This window comes from Pseudorasbora parva, chromosome 4, assembly GCF_024679245.1.
Source record: "Pseudorasbora parva isolate DD20220531a chromosome 4, ASM2467924v1, whole genome shotgun sequence".
NCBI classification, from domain to species: Eukaryota; Metazoa; Chordata; class Actinopteri; order Cypriniformes; family Gobionidae; genus Pseudorasbora; species Pseudorasbora parva.
Window position 1 is genome coordinate 38,830,240 of NC_090175.1, and position 22,518 is coordinate 38,852,757.

Sequence of the window (22,518 nt, forward strand, 5' to 3'; positions counted from 1 at the left end):
AATACGTTGATTTGAAGTACACTACAAGTACACATACGCGCGCGCGCGCACGCACGCACGCACAATTTTGTTCAGGTCTGGAATGAGGCTGAGTAAATAAATGACATAATTGTCAAATTTTCTTAATTATTTTTGGTGAATCATACTTTTAAACTCACCTTCCACATACTTTTTTTTATTTATAAATTCATGTGCCCCCATATTTTTTAATTACAATAATTTTATTTAATTACAGTCCCCTCCCTCTTTCAACAAACTCCCTTTTCTTCTCTGATAACGTGTCTACTGGTGCAAGGATGGGACAACCTGTCAATCACATGAGATCAGGCAAACTAGAATAGCGAACTAAAATTATCCAACAATTTAATAGACAAAATCAAATCCTGCCCTCCATTTTTCTTGTTTGAGAAGCTGTTTCACTCAGATATGTCTCACAACAGGGAAGAAAAGACTATTGCAACTTCAGTTTCATGCTGCCTTTAATCATAAGATTAGCTTTTAAGTTTTATATTCTGCTTTGTTTCGGGTAACAATAGTAAGAACATGCTGTTAATTATCATTACTAAGTACTTATGTGTAATTACACAATACCAAGGACACCTTAAACGAAAGTGTTTTGATTTACATCTGAGGAATAATTGGTAATTTTGGAGTTCTTCTGATCTCAATTATTTTCCAGTTTATTCAATGTTTTCTGTACGAATAGAATGCCGTAATATTCTTTGAGCAAGTATTTTCTGCTATTGGTATTTTAGACATTGTCTCCTTGTCTAAGCCAGCAGTTCTTGGCTAGAATAAGCAATAAAGTAGAGCATACCAATAGTTAAAAGCTAATCTTTAATAAAAAACATGCACACACACACACCTGAAGAATTCTGTCTCCTTTTTTTAGAGTGCTGTTGTGTGCGGCTGGACTCTCCTCTGCGATATGGTTTATGAAGATGCCCCGTCTTATTTCTCCATTGCTCAGTCGACTGCCCATACCACGACCCCCCACCACACTGAAGCCAAGGGATGTACCCCCAGCCCTAAACAGTGTTATTCTAGGACATAAAAAATATTACCATTACACATGAACATACTAAATGTGAATGCTGCATTATTTTGTTATTTAATTGATACCTTCTAGGCTGACTCCATGAGCTATCTTTCCCATGTGTCTCCTCTTCATCTTTTCGTCTGTCTTTTCCTCTCCCTTGTCTTTGTCCGTTCTCACTCTTCAAGGCCGTTTTTTCATTCTTTACCGTTTTTTCCAATCGTTCACCGTCCTCTCTTTGTTTTATTTGACTGTGGTTATCTATTCTTTCATTTTCTTCTTCTCCTTCAGTCTTTCCATTTACTTCTTTACCATCTACTGTACTTTGTTGTTCAGAAATGCATTCTCTAACACAAAGCAAACATGCATTAGAACACCATAAGAAACAACAAAACAAACAGAAAAAAATTCAGATTCCTTACAGGGGTTTAAAAGGAAGGTTCTGCAAATGTCTGGATTGGACAGTAGCTGTTCTGTGTATTTCCATTTCCTCTTTTGATTGAGCGTAGCTGGCTCTGTGCATGTCCAGGAAGGCAGCAGGCACGTACATCACACTGAAATTCACCAAAACACATAAGAACAAGCTGTATTGATGAAAAAGCCAATTCCAACAACAAATGAAATTGTGCTACTTGCTTTCTTTACATTTTTACAACTTACACAAGATCAATAATGATTAAAGTACACATGTATATATATATATAATGTTAAAAAATACATATTTCAAACATTTTCACGGTTTTTACAAAAATATTAGGCAGCATAAATCGATCCCACAGTTCACCACGAACTGAGGACTGCAAAAGATCACGCAATTCATGCGACAAAGCTCATGTGGCTTGTACAATGTCCACTATGGTGATCCAGAAACGTCATCTCTGGCTGTGTCTGGCCGACATGAGGAAAACCGACAGAGTAAGGCAGCAAAGTTAAGCCCCTCAGAAAGTTGGGTCTTCGGGTCAGCGAATACCCTTTTCCCGGTATGAAGTTGGATTTGGTCGAACAGATGGCACACCTCACAGAAGAGCCTGTCCAGTCGATGCTGAACTGCCTGAACACGTTTCAAGGCAGGACGGCGGTCCAACTGAAACAATTTCAGAGGCTCCTGGGGCATATGGCGGCCGCGGCGGCAGTACCATCACATGGTCTGCTTCATATGAGACCGCTTCAGCATTGGCTTCAGGGCTGAGTCCTGAGATGGGCATGGCAGCGCGGGACTCACTGGGTGAGCATCACACCAGCCTGTCGCCAAACTTTCAGTCCGTGAGCAAAACCATTGTTTCTTCGGGCTGGAGTGCCCTTGGAACAGGTGTCCAGGCATGCTGTAGGTTTCACGGATGCCTCTGCCATGGGCTGGGGTGCCACATACAACAGGCATGCAGTGACAGTTGTTTGGTAAGGGCTGCACCTGCATTGGCACATCAACTACCTCGAGGTACTTGCACTGAGCCACCTCAAAAGGCTGTTTTACAGGGAATGATGTATTGGTCCGCATAGACAACACTGCGACCTGCTTCAGAATGCCCCATTCAAGCCTCTGCAGTCAGCAGAGCTAAAGATTCTGTCTATGAAGACTCTGCTGCTGGCTGCACTGGCGTCCATCAAGAGGGTAGGGGACCTGCAGGCATTTTTGGTCAACGAATCATGCCAAGAATTCAGGCCGGGTGACAACCATGTGGTACTGAGACCTCGGCCTGGCTACATACCCAAGGTTCCTACCACTTCCTTCAGGGACCAAATGGTGAACCAGTAAGCTTTGCCCCCAGAGGAGGCAGACCCAGCCCTGACTTTGCTCTGTACTGTCTGCGCTTTGTGGCTGTACGTGGACAGAACTCAAAGCTTCAGGATTTCAGATCAGCGCTTTGTCTGTCACGGAGGCCAGAAGAAGGGAAAGGCAGTCTCCAAGCAGAGGATGGCCCACTGTATAGTGGATGCCATCACCTTGGCTTACCAAGCACAAGGTGTGCCCTGTCCGCTCAGGGTGCGAGCACACTCTACTAGAAGTGTTGCATCCTCCTGGGCGCTGGCACGTGGCACCTCACTGCCAGACATCTGTAGAGCTGTGGGCTGGGCGACACCCAACACGTTTGCTAGATTCTACAGCCTACGTGTAGAGCCAGTCTCCTCCTGTGTTCTCACCTCAAACGGGTAAAAGCACTGAGAGGCCCGGCTCTCGTCCTCTGGACGTGGCGAAGTATCAGGCATCAGGCCCTTTGCCACTGAATCCTTGAGAACTGGAACTGGGCTTGGATTAAATCAGTGACCCTGCAGGGATCCCACATATTTTTACACGGTCGCTCCTAAACAGAAGCCAGTGTCTTTCACTCCAGTGGGGCTGGAGCCCCCTCTCAGTTGCGGGCTACGGCTCAGCATTGTATTCTACATAACTTCTTCGGGGTATGATGTGGGTTCCGCAGCGTGTCCTCCTACTAGAGGGTATGCTTTCCCAGTGTTATACAATAATTCACTCAGTCACTAGGTCAGCTCAGGAGGCTCACACAGGGCACTGGAAGGGTGCAGAGGCCATGTTGCTTTGGTAGGGATTCCTACTCGTCGGTCTCTGATGTAGCGTCAGAAGTTACCAGCAGAATGGGAACGTCTTGGTTACATATGTAACCCTCGTTCCCTGAAGGAGGGAACGGAGACATCACGTCCCGTCGCCATGTCCTCTGTTCCCTGCTGGGGTGCCAGTTCACCTACTAATAGAATTTGATGCAAGCACCTGTGCCTCATTTCACCCACGCTGCATGGCATGAGCAGCTTCTGCAATCATTTCATGCCAATGCCTATTGTCTCGTTTAGTTATACTTGAAGTAGATTGGTTAGTAGATTCCTACTGTTAGGTCTTCGATGTGGCATCTCTATTTCCTCCTTCTTGAGGGTTACATAGGTAACCAAGATGTAACGTAAAGGGTTACCATTATTGTTATACTGTAATTATTGTTATCCTTTATTCATTTAAAGAGATCAATGTTACACTCTCATTTAGCCAAAGCTAGGTAAATGTGTGTGTCCTGGTAAACCATACATTATGATGGTAAATGCAATTTACCATCAATTTGGATATTTAAGATGGCAATATCCAAAATCATTTTCCTTGTCCTTGTGGGGACATTTTTTGGTCCCTATGAGGAAAAGAGCTTATAAATTATACCACGAGAAGTTTTCTGTGATAAAAGGGTAGGTAGGGGGATAGAATATATGGTTTGTACAGTATAAAAATCATATGGAAAGTCCCAATAAAACATGGTAACCAGGTGTATGTGAGAGAGAGAGAGAGAGAGCACCTGAGATCAGGTCCAATCAGTGAATGTCTGCGTAGCATAGCTCTGGCTTGTGCATTAGTCAGGTTGGTGGTAGATTCTCCATTGATGGCAACGATTCCATCCCCAACATCCAGTCTCCCGTCTTTACTGATCGACCCGCCATGAACCACAGAGCGGATTATGATGCCTGAACCGTCCTTTAAAGCACTCACTGTCATTCCTACATACACACACACACAGTAACCACAGGCTATGTGCTTGTTTGGTCACAAGTATATTTTGATGTGACATTCATGTTCATTACCTTTAACATCTTTGCTGTTTATTAATTGTCATACTGTTTACATTTTACTAGAAAGCCTATAATGGGCTGTTTAATGGAAGGTTCCAGACACAAATCATCCCATATAGTGTGAAAAGGTCAATGTGTGCTCAATAAACAGGATTGGTTTTGTAAATAACAGTGGAAATGGCTTTTTTTTTGTAGCCAAGACTATAAGGTATGTGTCTGTACAGAAATGAGTTTCAAAAATAAACCTAAAGTTAAAAGTGTGACAATCAGCCCCAGGCTATCCCATATGAGTTATTTTGGGTGTATAAATATGTCGTCATTTTTATTTAAACAAGATCATCATAACATGCTAAAGTGTGACAGTGGGGATGGGTGTGACAGTGTAAGTTTAACCACATCAGACATTCCCTTTCTTTTAAACTATTAATGGAATATCATCATAATTCGCTAACTGTCTGTCTTACCGATTCAAACTCTCTTATTCAAAGCAATGCAAGATTTTTTCCTAAGCAACAATGAAAAAAGTCGGCGCACCATGTAGAGTGCATTTGAGAGGGTCATAAAACCCCTCACTCACCTTTCATGACATATTAAGTGGTGGCTTTGACTCAGAGCTGTATTAAAATCACAGCATGTTCCTTCAACAATTCATTTTACGATTATGAAACTGAGCTTATTTTCTACATAATGAACTTCAAACCATGTTGCTGACATCAGTGTGGGTATAAAGTGACTGGTTGGCTTTGTACTACACTTTAGCTGTTATAAATCTGTCTAAATTGCTCACAAATTGAATAATGCACCATGTAGGCCTATATTAAATAATATGCACTTGATTTATAAATAATCAGGAGTCCACGCAAAGAGAAAACACATGCAACATAAGCAGACATGAGAGCTAACATGCAAGGAAACACACATGGAGACAACACTATGGTCGTAAAGAATTTGAGATTCATTGATTTTGAAGTTTTTATTTTCAATTTGAACATCCATTTATCATGTTTCGTGTCTGAACAGTCAAATTACAGTACAATCATAGTGCGCTAGTTACAGAAGTGCACAGGACAGAGATGACACAAAAGAACACCAGAATAAAAGACACACAATAAGAGACACAACACATCACAATTTATAATCTCTATTCCATCATCCAACATAAATAACTGACTCATAAATAACTGACTGTAACGTCAATTAAGACAAAAATGAAGATGAGATGGGATGCTGGAATTGATGAATTAAATAACACTCATGCAGAGCCTAGTGTCAAGTGGGATGAATATTCATTGGAATAAATACTTGATCAAAAAGAAAGAAAAAGAGAAAGATCTTCGTTTTAATTGGAAGCCATAACTTCTATTTTCTACACTTAGCCTTATGGTTTTGCCAATGATATGATGTAGCTGTATAAACACACTGCAGAGCTCAACAATTTGGATGGCCCGAGGCCAGTGTGAGCTTCAGGGCGGCTGACAGGACTGACACTTACCCTACTCGGACATGTTTTCTGTGATTTATTCAACATTATTTTTGCAAATTCTGCTAAAATAAGTCTCCAGTAAGAGTCTTAGATGCATTAATAAAAATGGGATGAAAATTTGGGCTGGATTTATTTGGTCAAAAATACAGTATTCCCCCCCCCCCCCCCCCCCCCCCCCCCCCTCAAAATTCTTTAATGAATAGAACGTTCAATTGAACAGCATTTATTTCAACTGGAAAAAAATTACATAAAAAAATCTATTTACTGTCTCTTTTGATTGATTGATTGATTGATTGATTGTGTCCAATTTAATGGTAACATTTTGCAATAATGGTAACACTTTACTTTACAACATTTAATAATATATTATGAAAATCAATGTTGTATGTTGTATTTGTTAACATTAGTTAATGCACTATGAACTAACATGAAAAAACAATGAACAACTGGATTTTTATAAACTAACATTAACAAAGATTAATAAATACTGTAAAAAAAATTATGTCATTAGCCCCGTTTCCACCAAAATTACCCGGAACAATTTGTACCAGGAACTTTTTTACAGGAACTTTTCTCCCCCCCAGACCTGCAGCTGTCTGCGTTTCGACCGCGATAAAGTTCCGAGAAGATTAGGCAAATTAGTCCGGTGATGTAGGACTGCGCGCGACTGCTCCTCCAAATCAGTGAAGGACAGTAATCATTTTTAAGTGTACCGATTGAAAGATTTAGTGGACTGTTTACATGAGACGTTATCTAAACCGATCTGGTGTTTACATGTGATGACTTTCAATCGCAATCATTTTGTCACATGCAGTTTGTCTGCCGCATCAAAAATGTCGCCGCTGTTTTCTCTCCAGCAGCTGAATGTGTTAACTGTAGCCATAGCAACTCTTAACGGCCACCAGGACTAATACAGTATTATTTATAGCTATTTGTTGTAAAGTGTAATAATCATCTCAGAAAAAAAAATCTTCTGTCAGGCGCAGTTAAAGTAAAAACTGCCCGGGGCAATATACGCTGTGTCATTACTCCAACATTATCTTTATAACTCACGAAATAAAAAGTTTACCCCTCAGAAAAATGTACTTTCCTCTCTTGTCAACATGAGCGCGGCGCGCGCCGTCACGTCATGTAAGGACACACACTTAAAAGTAATCGGTCAGGTCGTTTACATGGTGAAAAAAAATTTATACGAGTATGGAAGAGATTCAAGCTGTGCCGCTTTTGCTGGTTATGTATAGGTTTACTAAAGAGGTAATTAACAACGACAGAAAAGAGCACTAATATGCAGATTCAGCAGCATGCAGCATATTCAGAAAGCTTGTGAAGCTAGATTTAAAATGACAATGTATATTATTATCAGCTATTACGGACATTGAACGTGAGATGGCTGAGACGACCGCGCGCCACCAGACAGAGAGCAAGACTGATATTTACTGAACGCAGAACGAACCTCGCAAAAGACTTTTAAAAATGCCGGTTGAACTAAAATGCTGCGTGAGCTCAACCAATCAGCATGTTCAGCGCCCAAGTCCCACCCTCGAAAGTTCCTGAACTTTGAAAAAGTACTACCTCGCGAGCAGGGCCATTCGGAGGGGGAAATATTTACCCGGAACTTCATTTAGACCCTGGTTCCTGCGGTCTAAACACACGAAGTACCACCCAAAGTTCCTAGTTCCTGGGTAAAGTTCCTGTGGTGGAAACGGGGCTATTGTCATTGTTCATGTTAGTTAATATATTAAACTAATGTTAAAAAATTAAAATCTATTGTAAAGTTTTACTGATTTAATATAAATTGATAATATACTGTACTTAATTTCTTACTTTTCTATGCAATAAGAATATATACATATTGTGGTAGGAACAAGTACAAATCTGTACTACTAGCCCAGCGGATAAAATCAACAAAACAAAACACCTTTTTGTTGAGCTCTGAGTTTGTTTTGACTGAAAACAACAACTAGAAATGACTATTTAAAACCATTCATACAAAATATATATCTATACACACATGCAAACACATGTTTTACAGGTCTCTCACAGAGTTCACTTCTCTGTGAAATATACTGAGGAAGTATAAGAAAACAGACAGGAAGATTGTAATGAACAGGGTTAACATACCCAGACTGGAGTTTCCCCTGACTACAGTTATGCTTCTCTCATAGCCACTTGTGGGGATGGAGACGGTTTTAGCCTCAGCCTCCATCCTGCTGTTCTGACAGTGGGAATTTGTCTGAAGCACAAACAGAGAAAATATCAGGCATCTTTATTCAGTGAAATGGCCTATTTTCTTTGCATATTATGCGGTAAATGAAAAGCAAAAAAAAATCTCTGGAGCTGCTAAGAGCCCTTTTAAACATCTGTCCTTCAGAAATGCTTCATTTCCAGTGCTGAAAGTGTTTATTTAGTACACAGGCATCCAGATCTCGAGAGACATCTCAGGCGAGTTGGTGCCAGCCAATGTGTGACCGAATGACATTCATAGCAACAAGAACAATCCTCTGATGAGTAATTTCTTGCACTTTTTTTTTTTTTTAAAAGTCATCAACAGATGATGTCAGATACATTTTTTGTTGTCAAGACAAGAAATGCAACTTCTACCAAATCTAATGCCCGGCTCAATGTATCATAGCCAGGGTCCAAATTGCCCTCTTGAAAAGTGCCAAATGCCAAGTAAAAAATATATTTTGGAAAATATACTACCATCCAAAAATTTTGTGTCTGGAAGATTTTATGCTTTTGAAAGAAGTATATTATGCTCACTAGGGCTGAATTCATTTGATCAAAATACAGTTAAAAAAACAAAAAACAGCTATTATTGCTTAAAATGTTGATAAATTATTTTTTAAATAATTTAATAGATTATTGAATTCATAATATAATAACTTGTTTGATGAAAAATACACTATTGTTCAAATTTTTTGAATTGGTAAGATTTTCTTTTAAAATGTTTTTATTTATTTATTAACTTGGGTTACCAGGCTACCTTTATTGTCATATTTGGACATATTATTAACATTTAAAACAACTGGTTTCTACATGAATATATTTTAAAATGTAATGTATTCCTGCGATGGCAAAGCTGAATTTTCAGCAGCCATTACTTCAGCGTTCTAATATACTGATTTGGTGAATAAATTCTATTCTAATATACTGATTTGGTGCTCAAGAAACGTTCCTTATCATCATCAATGTTGACAACAGCTATGCTGCTTAATAAATGATTTATGATGAATAGAATAAATAGAAAGTTCAAAAGTACAACATTTGAAATTTTGTTTTGTAACATTGTAAATGTCTTTACTTTTACTTGACTTAATGCACACTTTCTGAATAAAAGTATTTATAAAAAAAAAAATACTGACTCCAAACTTTTGAATGGTGCATGTCACACGATAAATGATAAGAATATGGTAATAATAAGACTAATGTAGCATTATAGGAAGGTTTTTGAGCCCATAAGTTACGACTTCAAACCATGACTCACAACTTTGTTGCGTTCAAGGCGCATTCATGCCAAACTGTCTGAGCGCCAGGAATTGCGGTAGTTAGATGTAAACAAAGCATGCCGGACCGTACGGGGCTTATGCTCACATACAATCGTTTCTATCGCCAAAGGTGCTTACTCCATGCTTATTTGAGGGAAACGATGGAGAAAAAACACGGGTTACGGGTTGCCTGGAACACATCATAAATATGTTAACATATAATGCCTTTATTAATCTAGGTTAATGTAATTTATTAATATATTTTTTTCATGTTTAATTTATGTTTGTTAATTTGTTTGTTAACACATTAATTAAGGCAAGTTGAATATCTTAAAATTGTATTTGTAACGTTAGTTCTGGCAGGAGTACGTTAGTCAAGCTCGCATCAGCTGACTGTCAGCTGACCACGTCTACCTATAGGAATACGACGTCTATCACAGCATACATATATAAGCTCCTTCAGTATTATCAGTAGCTGTAGCGTTCTCCAGAGCTCATTTAGGCCCAATCCCAATTACATTTTTACCCCTACCCCTATGCCTACTCTGCAGGCATAAAATCCTAAAATAAAAATGAAAAAATGTACTGGTAATTTTCTGGCAGTACATTATCCAGTAATTTCTGTTAACCCTTAAAACACAAACTAATGCAATGTGTAATTCAAAATACAGGTAAGACACCTATAAAAAAACATATAATATGGAAAATTCCTTCATATTTATACAGTACATTGTGCCCTATATTTACAGACTTTTTTTTACAGTGTACCCCTTCCCCTTGAAACGGAGTGGCAAGGCGTAGGGATGAAAATCATACAACATCATACCCCATTTCTTTTATTAGTGTCCTATAACATTTAACCACTATGAACAGCAATGAAGGGCGTAGGCTATATCTTACAGAAATCATGTGCGATAACGTATAACAAATTGTTGTTTTGCTCTGTATTTGGACTTAACAAAATTGTTTTCTTTTCAAAAACATATGAGCTATCAAATTTCCTAAGACAATACAGAATGATACAGAACATACAAGACTGGTGAAGACCCTTTCCATCGGGCTAAACTTTTCTCCTTGTTTGTTAATTGTTCCATTCTGTGCCGGCTGGTATGGATAGGGTTTTGTTTTCTACTGTGGTGCTGCGATAACAGAGCTCTTAGCAATGAGTCAGTTGTTGCCATGGAGACGCAAGAGTTTACTGATCGACTATAAGTGATATAAATATAGTCTGCGTTATGAAGGATGACCAGGTATTTTTTTTAAATGAATTATTAATTTATTAATTACTAGTTCACATAACTCAAATGGTTGTTACGGAGAAACTGGCATCCAGGTAACACATAAGTGATTGATCCAGAGTGGCAACATCACTACATGCATTCTAGTAGCAGCACAGTAGTTGGTGTATGCAGGAAAAATTTATCATACCCCTTCGTTCGAATTGTGGTCCCGAAAAATCTTAATTTGAAGGGCTATCTGGCCCTGGCCCTTCCCCTTCCCACTTCAGCCAAAAGAGAACCGAGACACCCCTACCCCTTCACATGAATGCGCAAAGCGAAGGGGTAGGGGAAAGAGAAGGGCTAAAAGTAGCAAAAAGTTACAGAGTCAATGACAAAATGTTTTTAGATATGCCATCAACAAGCCAATCAGGTGGCAAGTGCTGTACACACTTGCATTCTTGAGTAAACCAAAACCATCATGTGAATAAGAGATGATGTCACACAAATCCTGTCAACAAATATCCTCCCCAGTTAAACCCTGGCAGCTAGAATGACCACACTAAATTAGGTCAGTGGAAAAAAAACTTTCTCTTTGGCCTACTAACTTCTTAAGTGCAACTAATTAAAAACAACCACTGTTTACAAAATCATCTGCTGTATGACACCACAATAGTCTATCATTTTGAAGTGGGAAATCTAAACAATAGACTTTGCTTTAAACAACCAACATATCAAGTACCAAGTTGAAGCTTAAAAAAACGAATGTCAACACAGTCTGTGAAAAGCAAATGGTTCAGGTTGGGTCAGATTACGATGCCACAGGACTGTTACGAAACAGATCACATTAGTATTATAACAGGTACAGCGAATATGTAGCCCACCTGCAAATTGCCGTGCTGGTTGTTATGTTCTGAATGGCAGTTGCCTGTTACATCAGCTCCTGTGTCCTGAGTGTCATTTTCCTGTCAACGACAAAGCTGTATTAAATCTTCCACTCAAAACTCCTCTTCCACTCAACTCTCTGCCTGGATACAATCACATTTGCACTCAGCAGACTCTTAACTCCAATAAGAAACAGAAAATATGTTTCCCCTGGACTAGCTAAACCCCATTATGGAGCCACGGGACAAATAAACACACACGCACCTCTTGTTTTAGGAGGCTGGTGTTAGAATTCAAGAGACATTAATTATTGAAAGATTCCAGTAACCAGAGACTCATGAGCCACAGTAAGACCCAGTTCACAAAAGAAAGGCTAAAAACAAAGACCACTACCAGACTAGAGTAGATCTAGACTAATAATGCTCTAAAATAATAGCCAGATCTTAGATCTTGGAATATACAAGATGACACTGTTCAACACTTTGATATCATTCTAAAACCAATAAGAAAATATTTAGTACATAGATAGAGTGCTTCTTCTGTAGGCACTTTGGATCTTTTAGATATTAAACTCACATAAAACAACATTTTAATTGTCTGCTATCAATGTCCAGTAGGGATGGGACGATACACTTAAACTCACGATACGATGCACCTCGATATACCTGGGTTACGATACGATATGTCACGATACGATATCAAAATATTTTTTATTTTTTCCCAAATCTGTGATTTTTTTGTACCACCTAAGTAATGTACTTAAACGAAAGGTAGGATTTTCCTCTTTTTTTGCATTTTGGTTCTATGTTGTTTAAAAAAAAGGAGAATTTTTAGAAGTCCGCGACCTCATCTTAAACAGGGGTGCCAATAATTGTGGAGGGCACTGTAGGAATGTCAATCGATTAAAATATTGAATCGCGATTAACTGCATGATTGTCGTGAGTTAACTCGTGATTAATCGCAATTTAATCGCACCTTTTTATCAATTGTAAATGTATCTTAAATTAAGTTTTTAATACTCTAATCAACATAGGTATGGACAAATATGCATGCTTTATGCAAATGTACATTTATTATTAGTGAAACCATACTTATTCAATAATAATCAATACAGCATGAAGACTAGACATATCAAAGGTCATATATATGTTTATCTAAGAAATTGTTCATGTCTCTTAAGCCTAAACTTAAAAATAATGAGAAAGTAGTGATTTCTCTCATTTTAACAATATAAAGGGAGTTTTTACACTGGCAGTTTAATTCAGAACAGGGCACAGTTCGTATGAAAAATTGTTAATGTGTACCAGTGAGCGAACCAGAACCACACCATACCAGGAGGAGGTCCATATAACACGAGTAGGAATATAGTGCGGCCCCTTTAAGAGATCCGCATTCCCTGTTGAACTGGTATTTTGCGTGTGCGCGCCGCCGAACGGGTCCGCAATTCACGTGGACAGTGTGAAGAACACGGACGACTCGGAAGCGCGCTTGTTCAGGAAAGTAACCTGTGCATTCGTTTATCCGATTGTAATGTATTTAGTTCAATAAAACACGTGTACTGTAAGCGGTGATGGTGTTAATGATTTACCTCAGACATGAGCGAGAGTGAGCTTCAGTGCATCGCGCTCAGACTGCAGAGAATGTGCTCAGTGAAAAAACGCACTTTTCTTTCTGGAGTCTAATAAAAGTTAAACAGAAAATATGGTAGTTTATGTAGGCAATAACTGCATTTTTGGTTTAGAATATTAATGCTAATGTCAACCATTTTCTTTCCCTATTAATGTTTGCTGCCATCCTTTGTCTGACAGCTCTCACTTTTGCCAACTACGGACTATGCCTCAGATCAAACAGAAAATGCGCGCTGCGTTTTGTCATGTCTGCCCCACACACACACACACACACACACACACACACACACACACACATACATATAATACACTAAATTATTTATATACTACGCTAATCATGCAGCAGTGCCATATATCTTTATTTCGCGATCCATTTTTTTCGACCTCGATACGTTTCGTCACGTTTTGTATCGCGATATTTTGTCAAACGATATTTCGTCCCATCCCTAATGTCCAGTAGTACTTGCACATTCAAATATTTTCCTGAATGGTGAATGGAATCACAATCTGAAGTAATGTCCACCAAATCACACATTATAATTCATTATATGCAGGGTTCGTACACCTTTTCAAAGGTCAAATTCAAGCACTTTTCAAGCACTTTCAAGGTCAATTTTAATGATTTTTCCAGCACCTAACACCACTGTAAATTACATACCAATACATTGTCAAAATTATTATTTAGTACACTTTATCATCACATTAAAAAGATAATAATGCTATAAACAGCCAAAATCGTGTTTCGTAAAGCAGCAGGATCAGATATTTAACCAAATCACAAGTTTTATTTCTTTTAAATGTATCACTGTCTAAGTAGATTTTGCTTACTATCTAACCTGCCTTTGGGGTAATTGTAAAAACAATTACCCTAAACAAAATCACTCGACGGGTTCACTTAACTTTCAATTCATTTATTGAACATTTTAAAAATGAAAACATTCGTCTTTGAGGTAGACAGTCAATCACATGTACCTCATTGACCTTTTCTATTTTTAATTAATTTCTTTTTAGTGTGTGTATGTCTATTAAAAGTCTAGGCAATCAAGTATTTCTTCTGAAGAGATCACTTTATATGATAAAGCTTAAGCTTTTTTTCATAATCATTGATCAATTACCATTACAATTATCTCACAAATATGCTTACAGTGCATGTTCTACAACGGGGTAATTGTGTTGCAGTAGCTTACATACAGCACAAGAAAGCTTGACTTCAAATGGTAAAAAGAAGAGAAAACAGTAATAAAATAAGAACAAATAAGCAAAAACAATAGCACAAATAAATCAGGTAGGCCTAGGTCTAACTGTATTCAGGTGAGACACTGAATTAAAAAAAAAAATAATAAGTTATCAAATTTAAAATAACATTGGATTTTTATTGTAAAAATTAAATACATATTAATCTGTTAAAGTTACACAAGTTAATCAGTAAAGAGCAGCAGGTGATCTTTTGTCTTTTTGTAGTTTGAATAACTGCTGCCCCTTTAAGACCTGACGCGAGTGTGGAATCAAAACACTGTTCCTGTTACTCATTCTTCTGAACCGTTTACGGCTGTATTTACGTTAATACACACCCAGATGAACAGTGTAACATTTTTTGTGTGGATTTGACCATTAATAAGCTGGGAAAATGAGCTATTTTTTATTTTATTTACTTGTATGTCAGAGGTCGGCTTTATATATGTGCCCACTTCAGATATGAGCGCAAAATCTGCAGGAATTTGTAGAATTATGTGTCTAATCCCGTGCGAAATTCAGACCGATCGAAAAATCTATCAATATTTTTGACAGCACTAAGTTACTTGCAGGGGCGTAGCCATCTTTTCAGAAGTGAGGGGGACAGAAATTATTATTATTATTTTTTTGGACCAATATAATTTATCGCATCTCTTGCTTTTAATTGGGCAAGATATCAAATACACTGCTGAACAATAACCACTAATTAATATCTATAATATTATTCTCCTATTTTTTGTGCCAATTTTATAATTGGTTTATATACTAGCCTACAAACACTTGTGCATTAACACTCCATAGATTTTATGCAATGTAAAAATATATATATATTCTAATGTAAACCATGCTGTTCTCTGTGTGAATATATAGTAAAGTGTGATTTATTCCTGTGATCAAAGCTGAGTTTATCATCATTACTCCAGTCTTCAATGTCACATGATCCTTCACTAATCATTCTCATATGAGGATTTGATGATCAACACACATTTATGATTATTATCAGTTGTGCTGCTCATGGTGATGCTTAATTTTTGTGGAAACCATCTAAACATTTGTGGTAAAATTAAAAAAGAGAGAAATGAATACTTTTGTTGATCAGACATGCATTAAATTGATCACACGTGATATGTTTAATATTACAAAAGATGATAATTTATTTAATGAATGCAAATAAATGCTATCCTTTGAACTTTCTATTCATTAAAGAATCCTGAAAAATAACATGTAGGCTATCATGGTTTCCACAACATTTTTAAGCAGCACAACTGTTTTCAACACAGATAATAATCATAAATGTTTCTTGATTATGAAATCCTCATCTGAGAATGATTAGTGAAGGATCATGTCACACTGAAGACTGGAGTAATGATGATAAATTCAGCTTTGATCACAGGAATAAATTACTATATATTCACATAGGAAAAAAGCTGTTTTAATTTGTAATAATATTTCAAAATATTACTGTTTGAACTATTTTTGATTACATAAATGCAGCCGTGGTGAGGAGAAGATACTAAACATTAAAAGCTGCATTATTCATATGATAGGCCTACTTTATTGTCATCAATAGCCTACATTGAGATGGCTTGAAAAACACACATAAAGCATATATTGTCGCAATCGTCTGATTGTCGTCGTCACGTTTCAGCTCATAACGATTGTTTTCCTTCAGCTGCAGCTCCAGCGTGACTGGGTATTACGAATCCACTATTGGACTTTCTATGAGAGCGCCCTCCTCATATTTAGATGGGAATAAAATGACAGGTCATGCATAGATTATTTTTTGTCTCTGAATTTAAATCTTGATGTATTCACATTGGTTTCTATGTAAATACATTTGACCGTGACCTCAAGAAGTGCGCAATCAACCGAGATTAGAGAGAGCTGTTTTTAGCGTCCCTGTTAACTTGCCCGCCCCCGCGCAGGTAACGCCGGTTCGGATCCCGCTCGGAGCGGGTCGACTAGCATCGCTGAGACCCAGTAAAAGTACGGGGGACGAAAATACATTTTATTAAAAGTGAGGGGGACACGTCCCCCGCGTAATCTACGCCCATGGTTACTTGTATGATCATCTGACACTATTTTTATGCACTGAGCTAATGTTTGTAGGTTTTAATTTGTGGCTACGTTCACTGCCTATTCCACAAATGAACATGCCATAACGGACATGCTAATCTTACATTATCACATTATACACATACTCTGTCACTAATGCGAATTCCTAGCTAGCAGTTAATAGCGCAAGTTAAACAAATAGGCGCCGCTAATGTGTAACCAGGCTACAGTAAACTACTTTAGTTAGCTTACTTGAAAGTCTATGAGTTAGCCTACCTTTCATGTGACTCGAAAGAGCAGACTCGCCCATAGTGGAAAGCTGCATGTATTTTTGCAAACTTTACAGGAGGCACTTCGTGGGGTTTGTGCCCGTTTGATCCAAAATTTGTATTTAGCATCATTCAGCCAACGTTCATTGAAACGACAACATGGGGGCGGAGTCACACGTGGAAATAGACAGGCAGATCGCGAGCACAGCAGGTTTCATTTTAGGCTCTCCAACATTTTATTTCTACATTTAAAAAAACAAACTATTTATTCAGATAGGTATTTGTTGTAAAAGAAATAGTTACAATTTCAAGCATTTTTAAGCACTTTATCCAAAATTCAAGCACTTTTCAAACCTTGAAAACACAACATCAAAATTCAAGCACTTTCAAGGATTTCAAGCACCCGTACGAACCCTGTATATGGTGAAAGTGATGGTGATGAAAATGACATATGAATAAAAGCGCTGAATACTTAGTCTGGTGAATTTCATAGATAACATTTTATGTAGGCCTATTCTAAATACACACTTACATAAAATGAAACAAAATTCACACTAACTACAGATTGATTTTATTCTTATTAAAAATAATAATAAATACATAAATAAATGTTGATCACAAGTAAGAATATGTTAGGCTACTTGATTTTTCTTTACATACAAGAAGAGTAACTTATAACTATTGGTAACATTTTAGTTTAGGATCCACAAAGATATTGGCTGTTTATTTGTACTTATAAAACACATATGAATGCCTTGTTCTGCATGACCATATTCTACATCTCTTAATCCTATCAAAATACTACCCAATACCTAAACGAAACAACTAACTACACTGAATAAAATTATAAACGCAACACTTTTGTTTTTGCCCCAATTTTTCATGAGCTGGACTCAAAGATCTAAGACCTTTTCTATGTACACAAAAGGCCTATTTCTCTCAAAGTGTTCAAAAATCTGTCTAATTCTGTGTCAGTGAGCACTTCTCCTTATAACTGCTTTTATAAACATTTGTGAAAGAATGGGTCACCCTCAGGAGCTCAGTGAATTCAAGCGAGATACTGTGATAGGTTGCCATCAGTGCAATAAGTCCATTCATGAAATTTCCTCACTACTAAATATTCCACGGTCAACTGTTAGTGGTATTATAACAACGTGGAAGCAATTGGGAACAACAGCAACTCAGCCACGAAATGGTAGGCCACGTAAAATCACAGAGCAGGGTCAGCGCATGCTGAGGCGCACAGTGTCACAGAGTCAATAGCTACAGACCTCCTACCTTCATGTGGCCTTGAGATTAGCTCAAGAACAGTGCGTCGAGAGCTTCATGAAATGGGTTTACATGGCCGAGCAGCTGCATCCAAGCCTTACAATGAAAATTGCCATGAAAAGCGTCGGATACAATGGTGTAAAGCATGTTGCCACTGGACTCTAGAGCAGAGGAGACGTGTTCTCTGGAGTGATGAATCATGCTTCTCTGTCTGGCAATACGATGGCAAAGTATGGGTTTGGCAGTTGCCAGGAGAAAGGTACTTGCCAGACTGCATTGTGCCAAGTGTAAAGTTTGGTGGAGGGGGGATAATAGTGTGAGGGTTGTTTTTCAGGGATTGGGCTTGGCCCCTTAGTTCCAGTGAAAGAAACTCATAATGTTTCAGCATTCAATACATTTTGGACAATTTCATGCTCCCACAATTGTGGGAACAGTTTGGGGATGGCCCCTTTCTGTTCCAACATGACTGCGCACCAGTGCACGAAGCAAGGTCCATAAAGTCATGGATGAGTGAGTTTGGTCCAGACGAACTTGACTGGCCTGCACAGAGTCCTGACCTCAACCCAATAGAACACCTTTGGGATGAATTAGAGTGGAGACTATGAGCCAGGCCTTTTCGTCCAACATCAGTGCCTGACCTCACAAATGCACTTCTAGAAGAATGGTTGAAAATTCTCATAAAGACACTCCTAAATCTTGTGGAAAGCCTTCCCAGAAGAATTGAAGCTTTTATAGCTGCAAAGGGTAGGCCAACTCCATATTAAATCGACCCACTTCATATTAAAGCTACACTGTGTGATATTTTCCCCCATCTAGCGGTGTAAAGGTATATGACCATCCAGCAAAGAATAGTTTCTGTTCCTCTCAATTCTGATTTCGTTTTAACTTCTACGGTGGCCTATTTAGTCCAAGATTAGCATGGCAATCCCCCTCTTCACATTCGACAAGGTGCCATCGATTGTTAAAACGCGAAAGGCGAAGCTTGAATTTACGGGTATGTCCCTCTTTGGCTAATATACTTTCAAGATGGAGGGGCAACATGGCGACCAGCATTCGAACCCCTCACCCGTATGCATTTTCAATGGCATATTATAAACTTATGAGAATACTTTATTACTTGAAAGAAGTAAATATACATTAATGAGCACATATATTTTTGAAAGAACTAAGTGTTTTTAGCTAAGAATAAACTAAATAAGTTACACAGTGTAGCTTTAAATGGCCTTAACTATTATGTACTTACATTTTAATTAATTAATACAATGCATTTATTGTGTACATACATGTTTTTATGTTGTACTTACATTTTTTAAATGACCTGCTTGTAATTACATCTGTAATTAATTTCTGTAGTTACATTTATAATTACACTGTTGACACTTCCCTTACACCTAACCCTACCCTCAATCAATATGATCACAATAAGTACATTGTACTTATTTTTTGATGTAAGTACATAGTAGTTAAGGCCACCAAATATAAAGTGGGGCCATAAAACTCAAGTTAAACCCCTTGGACCTAAAAGTGCCTGTAGCTGAAGAAACTAGATTAATATACTATTATACTTATATTTAATAAGGTGTCAAAGAAGCCATTAGTTACCGATAATAACTGATGAATATGCAGTTCATGCTGCAAATTATAAATGTCAGATTGAATTCTCTCAATAAAACTTTACCTGACATTCCATAAGGATCTAGATGACATACAATATCTTGGATTCTAGGTTTCTCCTACACTGCCCAAGGTCGTGATTGTTACTGTCTAGCTTGTGAATGGTGCTGATTGTGAAGTAAATGGAGATACTTACTGGTAAGGGTTTGGTAACTCCAATGCGTACAGTGCCCAAAGCAGTGCTTTTCAGGACATGAACGGCCTGATCCAGACTTGCGTGGCTCAAGTCAGTCCCGTTCACGAACATCAACCGGTCGCCTGGCAACAAGCGGCCATCTCTCTCTGCCAAACCGCCTGCTACAAGAGACCGGATCACTATCACAGTATGCCCTGGGTTCATGGGGTCCTGAGAGAGTTTCAGAAAGTGACAGCGCACGAGAGAAAGAGAAGAATAGTAATAAATTAAGAGACACTGCTGCCATGTTATAGAAGGATTTCAAACCAACTGGGACTTCCCAAACCAAGGGATGTGGAGCTCATACTCTGCTGCTCTCTTGTTATTGTTGTACTGGTATATAAACACACACACACACACACACACACACACACACACACACACACACACACACACACACACACACACACACACACACACACACACACACGCACACGCACGCACACGCACACACGCACACACCTGGTAGTCTAGTATACTGAATCCCAGGCCAGAATCGCCTTTCTGTAGCTCATAGACTTGGATCTCATTTTCCCACATGGCCTGATGGGATAGCACAGGAGCCTCTGTCTTCCACTGGCTCCCAAATAAGTTCTGCCCAGCCTGTGAGAAAAAGTGGACAAATCAATTAATTTTAAGTAATTAATTTTCAATTAGTAATCAATTAATTTGCAAAGAAACATTAGGGGAATCATGTTTGCTCATTTGAAAAAGGACAATGGTATCAATTTATATTTAAAGGTCCCGTTCTTTGCGTGTTTTTCGAAGCTTTGATTATGTTTACAGTGTGCAAAATAACATGAGTTCATGTTTTGCATGTAAAAAAACAGTATTTTTCACACAATTTACTTATCTGTACAGCGCTGTTTCCTCTGTCCTAAAAACAGCCTGATGATTTCCTTGTTCTATGAAGTCCCTCCTTCAGAAATACGTAACGAGTTCTGATTGGGCCAGCGCTTCCCGTGTTTTGATTGGACAGCAGCTTAGCGCACTTTGCCCGAAAAGGTCCCGCCTCTTACCATAACGGGGAGATGCAAGCGCTGAATGCGCGCTCTTCTCTGCGTGGGAGAGCAACAAGACCACGCCCCCTATTTTGCGTGTTCTTGTGGGCGGAGGGTTAGTCAACAAACGGTTCTAGTGACGTCATTACATCCCTGCACTTCCTGCTGTAGTCCAAACCTGCCGTTTGCTGTAGGCTTTGAAAGGGAATTTCTGTTAAATAAAATATCTCGCTTGGCATTGAACTTTGAGCTTTATAATTTTCCAGGTATTATTTATGCTCTAACAGCAACATTACACATTAACTAAAGTTTGAAAGATGGAATCGCGAAGAACGGGACCATTAATGTATCTTTTTGTATCCCAAGAAACATGTAATAATGTGAAGTATACTGTATACTTCATATTATTACATGTTTCTTGGGAATACATGATTATGAGTGATCATTCAAGGCATTCTGCTTTCAATACCATTTTAATGTGCTTTTTTGTCCTTTTGTAATTCCTCATAAAAGAATGCCCAGTAAGTTTTTTCATACATTGTTTTCCTCGTGTGTTCCACAAAATAAACTTTACATGTGCTTTAAGAAGTGTCAAAAGATTATTAGAACTTAATTTAAATAATACTTTAAAGCAAAACTTTTATTAACAAAGTGCCCTTTTTTAAGAAACAGTGTGTTCCAATTGACAGGATCCCTACACAGTGTTCACTGCTCCCTACTCCCTGAGCACGGGATACCCCTTTAAGTGGACTTTGCTGACAATAATCGCTCATTTGGAACGCCCTGCAATGTCATCAAAGTACGATAACATAAAAAAATTGTCACACAGATAAAGATGGACGACAGGATTCTAAAACATAAACAGGTTTTATTAAAGTCGAAGGTAGCAAATGTTAGCCTAGAAATCTAGACGCACCCTTGCGGCAGCAAATCTAATCTGCCACGAGTGTAGTCTAGCAACTCTTAATAGACTTCTGAGCTGGAAAAACCAAACTCTGGTCGGGCCATTCACACCGTGTATAGAGTCGGTGGGCGGGCTTAACATAATGACGGCCGAGTTGCACTTGCGTGCTACTTGTAAACGAAGAAGCTGGCGAACAGCGGCCTTTCAAATCGGCTTTGGCCGCGACTCTGGAAGACTTGGAGTTAAGCTTTTCTCTGAGAAATTAACAAAGAACGGCACTGAAGTCATTCTTAAAAAGGGAAGATATGTTTGGAGTGTTAACTACCGGATACAGCGAAAGTTAAATCTATCAACTACCTCCGCTTCACATTGCTCTGGTTGGTGTAGCGCTATCTAATTGAGTGCAGAGGGAGTTTGAAGGACAACCGTTTACCCCACACCTCGTATTGAACTCTGTCAATGGTGAGTGTCCAGGCCCAACATCTAGATGTGGGTCTGGCTTGTCAGGCTAAGCAAATGTTGCAGCGTGTGTAACATACACACAAACAATAACTGACAACTAAAGACTAAACACAGGGGAACTAAATACACAGTGGTAACAACTAAATGATGTGCAGCTGTGGTGGAAGATTAGTGTCCATGG

The 22,518-nt window shown here is 38.5% G+C and overlaps 1 protein-coding gene across 1 annotated transcript in view; it reads right to left on the bottom strand.

The window, feature by feature from the left end:
- Positions 1-22,518, bottom strand: part of si:dkey-92j12.5 (multiple PDZ domain protein) — a 78,237-nt gene that overhangs the window by 24,830 nt on the left and 30,889 nt on the right. The window contains exons 15-22 of the mRNA XM_067441704.1: positions 20,433-20,573; positions 19,932-20,141; positions 11,667-11,747; positions 8,199-8,310; positions 4,324-4,522; positions 1,459-1,590; positions 1,123-1,383; positions 866-1,043 (exon numbers count right to left, since the gene is read on the bottom strand). Of these exons, the coding sequence (XP_067297805.1) occupies positions 866-1,043; positions 1,123-1,383; positions 1,459-1,590; positions 4,324-4,522; positions 8,199-8,310; positions 11,667-11,747; positions 19,932-20,141; positions 20,433-20,573 (1,314 nt within the window). The remainder of the gene's footprint in view (positions 1-865; positions 1,044-1,122; positions 1,384-1,458; positions 1,591-4,323; positions 4,523-8,198; positions 8,311-11,666; positions 11,748-19,931; positions 20,142-20,432; positions 20,574-22,518) is intronic.